The sequence below is a fragment of the Theobroma umbraticum genome, unplaced genomic scaffold (genome assembly GCF_002168275.2).
Source record: "Theobroma umbraticum cultivar Fairchild unplaced genomic scaffold, ASM216827v3 scaffold_146.0, whole genome shotgun sequence".
In the NCBI taxonomy this organism is placed as follows: domain Eukaryota; kingdom Viridiplantae; phylum Streptophyta; class Magnoliopsida; order Malvales; family Malvaceae; genus Theobroma; species Theobroma umbraticum.
The window spans coordinates 4132201-4143823 of NW_018397265.1; the positions used below are offsets into that span (position 1 = coordinate 4132201).

The window sequence follows — 11623 nt, forward strand, 5'->3', positions numbered from 1 at the left end:
TATACATTTATAAATTAACATTTGAAAATAATTAAATATTTATTACTCAAAAATATAAATATAAATGATTTTTCACTAAAAGCATGTTTGTTTTTTCTAAATTCAAATTGCTATTGTAACTCTTACATATTTATGTCAATATTTTAATAATGGTTATTTCAACTTTATGAATTTTTACATTTATTTTTTAAAATTTACGTCAAATTTTTTAAATAATTAATTTTTACTTTCACTGCTTGTATCATTATTATTGTATATTTACATTAATATTTATAAATGATTAATTTTGACTAAAAATTTTACAAACAACTTTCTTTGCATGTACTTTTTGTGTTTTTGTTTTTTTTTTTTTTTGCTTATTCAAGATAAAATTTATTAAAGGCTTCGTCCTCAGAGGATTCACCAGGAAAAAGGCTTCTCTGGAAAAATCCAGAGTTAGCTGTATCCTTTAACACACACTCATACGAATCCAAGGAAAACACAACCTCCTCACAATCATGAATTTGTGTAGAAAATAATAAAAGACTTGCTATCTATATCCCAAAAAAAGCCACATTAACATGAGGGAAATTGTATTTCGGTAGAATAGAAAAACTATTTGAATTTATTATTATACTTTTGATTCTTTTTATGTTAATGCAAATAGATGGATTTTAAATTATTATTACACATTGTTTCTATTTTATATATTTTTAAAATTTTTAATATTAATTATATATTCTTTTTTATTATTGCATTTCACATATTTTGAAACCAAAGGACTTAATCATTACTAATATAATATTTTTAAAGCGACAATTAGTATTTATTGTAATAATTAAATTGGTTTATTCCATCAATAAAATAATTAAATTGGTTTACTGGTGACATTTACGTCACCAAAGATTTATTTTCTTTGTGACGATATGCTCATTTCAATTTAACCCAATAAGTGGATATGGGCTTACTTAGACTAATTTTAAAAGAAAAATTGAATACATATATATAATTTATAATTGTTTTTAGCAATATAAGCATCAAATTTTGCACCTAAATTGGTGTCAATGAAAACTACTGTTGAATTTAAACAAATTTTTGAATTTTCTTGGATAGAATGAAAACTATTGTTGAAATTAAGAGAGATTGTTGGTGTCAATGGACCAAAAGTGCCAATGATCAAACCTATGAACTGCAGTCGATGGTGGAGGTTTTCTTTTTGAATAAGCATCAATTTGAATGGATTTATTTATTGATTTATTTTTTCATCTTTAACCCTATTTAGAGTGTCCTTCGACATGACATCCCTATGTATCTACAGACTATAACATGTTTAAAAAGATAAGAATGTTTTATACCAAAAGATCAAATAAAAAAAAGGAAATGGTTAGACTTCTCCAATTTGATGAGTTTGAACAAAATTTGTGGTGTGCAAGTGGAGAGGTCAGCCTCCCTCTTTGTCTGGCTTGGGCATGCGTTAATTATTAGTCCTTGGAAAGAACAAAAGCCAGTTGAGGTTATTCAAACCAAACATTTTTAAACATTAGCTTATAGATGCTGTGATACCAAAATTGAAAATTCCAAGGACAAAAGTTGAATTCTAAACCAACCTAACTTCGAAGTAAATTCGCCTTCTTCACTCCGTTTCATTTCCCAAAATTAATATTCCCTTCCTCCCATAATTAGCATTTCAATTTAACTTCTTTTAATCAAAATTTTTTAGGTTAATTTTGATCATTATTTTTTTGTACTTGAAAAAAATACTTTATTAATTTTGAAAAAATTAATTTTTAAATATATATATTTATTAAAAATTAATTTAATCAAATATTTATAATAATTAAGATCAAGAAGAGTATTTTGCTTCAGCAAAACATATTTGAATCCCTTTCCCCTAACTTTATACATATTGTCAACAACATACAAATCCAAAAATATTCCATCTATTTCAAATTAAATGTCAATTTTTACCCCTCTTTTACCATTTTTTATTATAATTTTACAAGTAATTAAAGTTTCAAATTTAGAACAAAAAAAAGTAAATAATAAGTTTTATAAAGGAAAAGAATATAATATATATACTTGCCAAGAATACCAAATCAAAACATTTCCCAACTGGCAACTGCATTGAGATTAAGAAAGAAACACACTTAACATATACAAATCAAAAGATTTTAACCTGAATCATTACAGGAATTTAGTCTTTGATTATATTAGTTATTGGACGCAGTGAGAAAAACAGAGTGAACAGATTGGGATCATGTGATAAATATATGAATCTACACCTTTCCCTATTTCTGACATATAGAAAGATTTACCAGGAATGAAATGAAACCTGTCTGCAAGAAATCGATCAAAAAATTGATACATCATGGGGAACAGAACCCTAATCAGCCAGGTTTTAATTAAACCTATTAAATCCCACTATATCCAGAACAATATATATACAAAGAGACAGAGGGAGGCAGAGAGAAAAGAGCTTTAAAATTCTATATGAAAACAGGGGATGAAGGTCTTCCCTGCCTTGTCCGAGTAAGCATTATTTTTCTTTTTTTTTTCTTTCAAAAGATTCGTCAAACCGAACGACGACTACAAGTGACCAACAGAGATCGGTCTCCCGCTTAAGCCCAAAGGAGAGCGAGAAAGCTGATGCCTGGAGATCTCTCGTAGAACAGGTCTCATCTCAGGCTGTCCAGGTGACCAGTCGATGCTCTGCTCTGATTCGTGCTTTATTTTTCTCACTTGGCTGTGAACCGCAACACCCATGTCTTCCTTTGCTTTGAAATTACTATTGTTGTTGTCGTTCCCCATCTTCTGCTCCAGCTCCATCTCTGCTCCTGGCTTCACAAGACGTTTAAACAAAACCCCTCTACCCAAATCTCAATCTGAGTCCATATGTGGATGCGGATATTCTTATTTATAGAGAGAGCGAGACAGAGGGAGAGAGGGGAAAGGATAGAGAAGGGGGAGACGTAAGGGGGCAGGAAATAAACAGGTTTGGTGGAAAATATCTTTTCTGCGGAGCAAATACTATGACGACTGTTTTGGACCGTGTTGAAAATCTCTTTGAATCAATTTCCGTTTAGTTTTTTCACCAAACATATGCAAAGTGTTGAGCTGCGCGTGAACAACGTGCGCTTCCTTCATTTGTTTTGCCTTTCGCACGTGCTTTCCACTCCCTAGAGAAGTGTGTGTGTGGATAAACCACCCAACCCGGCGAACCATCTGATGGCCACACGGATGTAGATTTATCACCTCGAAGCTCAAACCCTTCTCCTATCCAACAATTTTACTTCCGTTCGAGGTTGTGACATCAAATATTTAAGGCTCCGCCAACCGTGGATCTGTTACTAACATTTTGAATGAAAAAACCCAACTAATATGTTACATACAAATATAAATTCTAACATGTTCAAGTAAATTCAAAATAACTAACAATGCAAAGTTATTATTAAATTTAAAATAATATTAGTTCGGTATGTTCCATTAAGAACATCCTCGAACAAAAATCGAATCGAACACTTCAAACTAATTGAACACCTTAAAACCCATTCTTATTGAATCAAAAATATCAAACTTGTTTCAATTCGATTCATTTTTTTCCGATTGAGAATGATTTTGCTCACCTACATTGACCTATTAAACATATATTTTGATTTATTTAATTAAATTATTATTATTTCAAAATGATATTCTTAATTGAAAGGTGAAAAGAAAAGAATATGATACCATTATTGGTTCATCGTGATTGCATGGTTGCATTAATGATTTCTTACCATATAATTAAGTTGGTGTGAAAAGGTGATGTGAATATTATGGAGGTCAACGTTCGAGAAGCGTTCAATTCAATTGGTATTGGGCAGAGGAAGTTCACCCAAAAACGCCAACCTCGAGGATTCTTTCATTTGACTACCACTTGAATATATTACCTTATCGAATTTGATAACTATGGCATTAAGGACCCATTGTTTTCAAATCCAAATTTAAGAACTACAGAGACCTCATCTCATCCCCCCCTTTTCATGATTTGCCGCAACCACTAACCACACATTCCAACCTTTGTCGAACTCTCCAATTTATGTATGGCGGTCATAGCAAAATATATCACTCTTTTTCTTCTTTTTTTTTTTAAAAAAAAATATATCACTTTACACTAGAGATTCTTGACCCATCCAAGTTAATTTTGAGGCTTAGAGCCTCTAATCTCTCTATTTATGTTTTTCCAAGTTATAATTTGGATAAATTTTGAGTACGGAAAGAAATAAAATAATTTTTAAAATATGTCTAAATATTTGACTTATTGATTAATATAAAATTTTTTTATTTAAAAAATAAAATTAAAATCTACATTCTTAAATAAAAAATAATCATTTTTACCGATTAGAATGTTGATCTGAATAAATAATATTAACCTCAGTCTAATTAAAAGAGACAAATATCATCCACATTATTGAGTTTTAACGGTCAACACATGTCAACGTCAAGCCATAAAAATATATGAGTTGATATGAAGACGACATGAATAAATGCTACTTAATTATGTACCACTAACACGTAATATATGACATTTAAAACTCATGCAATAAATATTAATAAATTGATGATTTTTGTTATTCAACACACATACATCATGGAGTGGCATTCTATTCATGGTTCGAACACCACCCAAAAAAAAATCTAAACTTAAAAGGAAAAAAATAATTAATATCTCTACGACTTTTTTCCTTGAGCTTATTTAGATATTTCAATGATAACGTATCTATTATTTTTTAAAAGCTTTAATATGAAGTATATTATTTTCTAAGTTAGAAATTCTATAAATGTCAATGTATTTTAAAAATGAAAGATTATATCTTTTCATATAAAAAATAATGATTATTGAAAATACATGTCAATTGAAAAATTATATCACATAATGTGATTATTAGATTGTAAATGATTATTTATGTGAAAGGTTATATCTTTTGATAAGGTGCAAAATACCTCCAAATCTAAATATTATGATATAATTAAAAAATACAACTATTTAAAAATTATGATATAAAAAGTTGTATTCTCATTTTGTGGTTCAAATGTTATGCCTTATGATATTAATAGTTATTTTTTTATAAAATAATTATTGAAATAATATCTTTATTCAAAGCTTATATTTTATAGCATGTAAAATTACGTTTAAGACATAAAGATATTCTTATTAGAGACAATGAAAAAGGTTATTCTTATTGGATAAGTCTTAATTAATGGATAGATAGTAACATCAAAGCTTAATTAAGCCAAATTTAGTCAATTGATTTGCCCAAATAATTAAGTCAAATTCTTTTGAACCGTAAATTTCATTCAATTCATGAATTCAAACATTCAAAATTCCAAGGCTGCTGAAAGGAAGTTCCAAATGAAAATAGAAAGATTGATAGGTAAATATGGGTTCCTCTTACCCTCAGAAAGCGAGATTCAGATAACGACATAACGTATTTTAGGGGTAATCTTGTCATTTCGATAACAAAGGGTGAGAAGCCAATTTAGTTGAGGTCGCGTTGAGAAGGTACGTTGTAGGCGGTTAGAATTTGTTATTTGGCAGCCAGCAGCCGTTAGCCAACTCGTTGCACTGCTCTGCCACGTGGCATGAGTCATTAGCATTAGGTTGCATTTCTTGACACGTAGGCTCTTGCTCCACCACAACCATTCCTGAGTATCTGGCATACTATTCTCTAGAAAGTCTACGTTTTCCACTGGAGTGACGTGGCTGTTTGCTTTTTTGAATCGCCACGTTCACCTTAAATTCACCAACAAAACCAATTTGTAAAAAGAAAATAAAATCCCTAATGTCAAATTTATAGTCATACGCTATTCCAACGATGAATTTTGTCACTTTATTTTAATTTAGTAGAATTTTATTATTAAATTTTGATTTTGAATATTTTAAGATAAAATTTCATAAAAATAAAAATTAAAAATATGATATAAAAAGGAAGAAAAACTATTTCTTTTTCTAAAATAACTCTTTTAAATTTTTAAAAGAAAAGAAAAGGATGAGAGAAAAAGAGAGAAAACCAAGTATAATATCTAAAAAAATCACTTAAATATAAAAAAATTCTAATAATCTTTTACTTTTTTATTACGTTCAATTAAGTTTATATACTTTTATTTTGAATCTAATAAGTCTTCATATTTTTAGTTTTAGTCAAATAAGTCCTATTAATAATTGATTTAATCAAAAAACTATTTATCATTATGTTCCATTTGGCACAGACATGGTATGCTAACTTATTATAATAGATGATAATATAACATATTGATATGACATGATGATATAATTATGTGACATTTTCACTTTTCATATCAACGTCATGTCAACAATACGTGAGTATAAAAATAACAAATAATATTTAGTCTATCATTAATCATAAAAATTTATTTAATTCAAAATATAAATATAAATACTTAATTAAATATAATAAAAAAAAGAGCTTATTTGAATTTATTTAAACAATTTAGGAGAATTTTTGAACATTATGCGAAACGACCCACTTTTACGGTTGTTATTAACACACAAGTCATGTAAGCAAACCTACACAACCTGACAAACCTTTTAAATATATTAATCTCACCAAATAAATTATTTCCATTATCATGTACTAATAATGCTATAAAACCAGAATTGTAAATTTAATTCTTAAACACTCATAAAAATTCTTAACAAGAAATTTAAAATATATGTACAATATGTTCTAAAATGTAAACCTTCAAGCATTACTCCATTTAAAGTTAATCAAATAGTATCCAAGGGACTCAACCTAGAATAGTTTTATGAATACATCACTTTATTTAAGAACGGTAAACAATTTGATATCTAGACAGTAGAGTGACACAAGGAAAATCCTATAAGATGCCAATTACCTATGCAGCAAGTTGATGTTCCTCACCACGACTATTCCCAATTAATTCACTTATTTGCTATTGCCAACTAGTTGGGGTAAGCCTTTTATACTAAGTGAGTGGACAAAAAGGAAAACAAGCATTAAGGTAGAGCTTTTGATAAAAGCCTAATGATAATATATATGTATAATGAGATAAAATGTGCACAAAGTTAATAAATCTTGTGCAAATCAATATAAGATGCTTAAATTTAAATCTCAAAAATTTTAATCACTTTTGCAATGTAAAAATCCGATGCTCTATAAAATCAATTAACCATGGTGATCTTAAACAATATAATTTCTTGAATGTCATGTAAACTAATAAATCAAAGCCATGATTTTCTCAAACAAATATAATAGTAATGCCATGCTCAATTAATAAAAACGTATCAATTAGGATATCCTCAGGAGGTCTAATATAGCCTGTAAGCTCTCTGATATCAATAACATCAATATCTACTCGTGCGAACTCCCCATGATAACAAATATAAGTCGAGTCTTTAGGTCCCCTTTTACCTACTCGTGGGAACTCCCCACGCCACCAATATTAGTCGGAGCTTCATGTTCTCAATCATCAATAATCACTACTTTGTATACAAATACCAAACAAATATGGTGTGGTAACAAGACATCTACTTGTAAGGTTTACTTAAAAAAACGAACCAATGGAATTTCAATTGCATATAATCAATTCAACCATAAGCTCAGAAGGCATGTATGCATGTTTAAATCATGAAAGCTGTGAGCGATATATAACCAAGTTCATCATAAAATCAGTGAACATTAAAATAGCAGGTTCACGTACGAAAATCAATGAGCATGGCATAGTTAAAATATTTCACTCAAGCATCATGAAAATAGCCACCAAGGCAGATTAGAAAACTCATTAACGACCACTCTAAGGCCTTTTTATATGGGAGTATAATACATACAATTTTGAATGCTTCAAAATAGAGTATAAAATCTCATCATATTTCAAAGGCTTGTTTCCCATTTTGTAAACAACTTAATAGTTTTGATATGCCGCGAAAACAACATGTATAAAACGAGTTTAGTAATCATTCTTAGTCACTAATAGCTCAATCAACCCAGTTACAATCCAAATATAAACATCAAAACTCAATGTCATTGAATAATATCTAAACATTGGCCATATCTAGCATATTTAATAAATCATATTTACCATTCAGTAATACTTTAAAAAGGAATTGCCCACTCACGTCAATTGGTGGGATTTCTCACTAATATTACCAATCAGCTTCCTTTAGCTTAAGCTTGATTCAGCCAAGGATTTAGCAACTAAAATCACCACCACCATCCAAGCCTTTGACGGCTTAATGCTTCGGCCAATGTGCCAATCACCCGTGCCTTGCCAATTATTGTTTAACAACCGAGGCACTAGCTCAATTATTCACTAGCAATACATATCGTAGTATTGCTTAGTAATATGTTAAATGCCAACCTATCTACACATTCGGCCAACAAACTATTTGGAATTAAATTGCCAAATTTCATTCATTTCCCCTCCTTTCAAACTTCACCAATCTGCCCCTTGGTGCTAGGCTGTGTTTGATAAAATTTCCAGCACCTTTATTGGTAAGCAACCGAATCTGTTTATGTGTATACTTAGATCATTAGTTTCAACATTAATCACATTTCATGCTAGCTTACAAGCTTATGTTGAGTACTAAAAGCACACATTATTCTCTCAACCATTTGTCATACCTTTGAACCTTAGCTCAACTTCCCGCAACTATGCATCCATATACAAACACAATGCAAATTTCAGAATCCATTACGACTCAAAATTTAAAGCCCAACATTCATAACTTTAAAGTTAAAATCCTTTTACCTTCAAGATGCCCGATTTAGTATTTCCCCGACGTCTTCCGTATTCAAAAAAAATGATCTTTCTAGTAAATACTCCGAGAAATATGACTAGTAAAGAATATAACATTCTTACCTTTCTTGGTGTGTCTGCATGGGTTCAGAAGAGAACCTCACGGCAACAACTTTCGTCAAATTAAATCAAATGCTCAAAGATTTTGCTTCTCTCTACTAGCTTTCCTACCTCCTTCATCAAACCTTCTCCAATGGAAGAATGTTTAATACTTTCAACTTTTGTTTTTCCTTGGTTTCCTTGGCAGCTCCACGTTTAGAACTACCCTTAGAATACTCGGGTTTCAAAGAAGAAATGCAAAACTCCCTTTCCATTTTTTTTTTTAATTGTTTGGCAACCATCTTCCTAGAAGGATATTTTTTACTATCCTCGGGTTTGAGAGGAAAACCTTGGCAGACAAAGGTCCTCCAAATGGGCGGATTCCACAATGCACAATGCCCATTTTTTAAAAAATCTTTGATAAATCTCTTTCTTCCACACTTGGCAGGTCACATGCATTTTTATTTGCCATGCGATATTTTCTTGTTCCCTTGCGTGGCTTCACGGGTAGACATGCATTGGCCAAAGGAAATTACTTTCTTGCTCGCCACTTGCATGCTTACCTCACTCCCACATGGGCGGCATCCTTCGGTCCCCCACTAGCATGAAAACTTTCTTTATTGAACATTCTTTGAATTTCAAATTCAAGCATAAAGACATTTACATATATTTTTAATTACTGTCACAAAATTCTTTCTTATCGTAAAATTCTTCACTCTCCTACTTTTAAACAAATTTATTTCTATAATTTTCGTCTAATAATATTTTAATATTTTATGTAATCACTTCTAATAAAATAATATTATTTTATTATCAAAATATTATTTTAATCCTACATCAATTTCTCCATTTTCAATTGACGTTTTTATCGATAATAGTCACAATTCATTTTTTAATGGCAAAATCTATTCATTAAATTATGCCAACAAATAATGAACTAGAGAAAGGAGAAGAGAGAACAGGGGGGAAAGGGTAGTGCTACATCTAGTCACCCGACATCGATTTGGCAATGGACAAGCATATCTGGTGTTGGATGTGATAAAGAATCAAAAATAGGGAAAAGGTGCGAAGAGAGAGAAAAGAAGAGGAGGAAGAGAGGAGCTCAAGAGAGGGGATGCATCCGATATCTAGATGGAAAACGTTTTGGTTCTTCATGTATTCTTTTTGGGACACACGGAAGTTTTACGTCAATATGTTCTTCAAAATCATCTTCTTTTCAATTGTGTGTTAAATGACTTGGAGAAGCACTATACTTATTTAAGGGTAAAACATATGACAGGATGGTTTTTTGATAGGTTAAATTTTGAATTTTGATTGGTTAAATTTAAATTTTATTTTAAAATTATCTTGATTTATTTAGAGATAAATTCAATAGCCAAACTTGAATTTTATTTCTAAATTATATTAATTTAGATGAATTTTAATTGATCAAATTAGATGACTTAAGAAACTAGTTCTTTGAGGAATTTCTTGAGTTGATTAGAAGAAAGTTTTTGAAAATCTTCTACGGGTGCCGTTAAAGAATTTTCTAACTTCTTGAAGAATTTGATGCTTGTTCTGGTTTATAGCGACTTGGTTGTTTCCATTTAGACTTTTAAATTTTTTATCATCACTAAAGCAATTTGGTCATCCATTTTAGACTTGTTGTAAGAGATTTCACAATTTTTGCAAGAAGCCCTTTTATTTGTCGACGGAAGTTGCGCTTGTGGAATATTTTTAGATGTTCTACAAATTTGTCCATGAATGAATATTTTTAGATATATTTGTGGAATATTTCTGACATTGAATAATTCTATTTTGACATTTTTTTGCCTTCCAATGAACATATCTCTTTTGATGTAATCTTTTTCGAAAGAATATTTTGTTAAAAAATTTCGTGAAGAAGGACAATTTCAATGAAATATTCCATTTTTTCAATACAATATTTTGTTAAAAAAGATTATTTTCCTTGTATTTCCTCTTATATAATACACATTCCAGTCTTTCTCCGCCGCCAACTCAAAAGTCGTTTTGAATTGCTTGCACAAGAGGATTGATACTTGGAATAATGCTTTACTGATAATTTCGTTTAAAAAATAAAATGCCGAAATTAGATTTCAATTTTTTGTTTTGGTTGATTTTATTCGATAGCGTTTGATATGAGAATTTTATTTCCACATTCTTTACAATGTATTTAATTAAAATATACTGTAACGTTTGTTTTGAAATAAACCAAAATAATATAAAATTACAATACAATCACATTACAATCAAATGGATACAATATGATTGCATTAAAAACGAATATAATTCCAAATTACAACTTACTCTGTAATGTTATCAAACGTGATTTAATATTTTTGCCTTTCTTTTTTTTGAAAAATTTAATAAAAATTCTTCTTAACATAATTTATCTTTTTTGATTTGACATTTTCAAGTATAAAAAAATTAAAATACATTACAACGTTTGTTTTGAAATAAACTAATATAAAATTATAATACAATCACATTACAATCAAATGGATATAATGTGATTGTATTAAAAAGGAATAATTTGATACAATCACATTAAAAATGAATGTTATCAAATTTGATTTGACATTTTTGCCTTTCTTTATTTGAAAAAATTACTAAAAATCCTTTTTAAGATAACTTACTCTTTTTGATTTAACATTTTCACCTATTGTCAAACATATAGGGAAACTATGGTGGATCAATATAATAATTTTTTTCTAAATTTAAATATATTAGCAATAAATAAAGTATAACATTTACGATTCAATAAGAACATAGACAAATCAATCAATAAAAT

General features: G+C 29.5%; 1 protein-coding gene and 1 long non-coding RNA gene across 2 annotated transcripts; both read right to left on the reverse strand.

The window, feature by feature from the left end:
- Nucleotides 1-2206: 2206 nt before the first annotated feature.
- On the reverse strand, nt 2207-2964 carry LOC149526799 (uncharacterized). Its single transcript, XM_089784584.1, has one exon. The coding sequence runs from the start codon at nt 2803-2805 to the stop codon at nt 2566-2568; it is 240 nt and encodes a 79-aa protein (XP_089640710.1). The 5' UTR covers nt 2806-2964; the 3' UTR covers nt 2207-2565.
- A 2316-nt stretch (nt 2965-5280) lies between these two features.
- LOC110422876 (uncharacterized) lies at nt 5281-9242 on the reverse strand. Its single transcript, XR_002445780.1, has 2 exons — nt 8857-9242; nt 5281-5749 (listed from the first exon to the last, which is right to left on the reverse strand). It is a non-coding gene; the product is annotated as an uncharacterized LOC110422876 (long non-coding RNA).
- Nucleotides 9243-11623: the final 2381 nt, after the last annotated feature.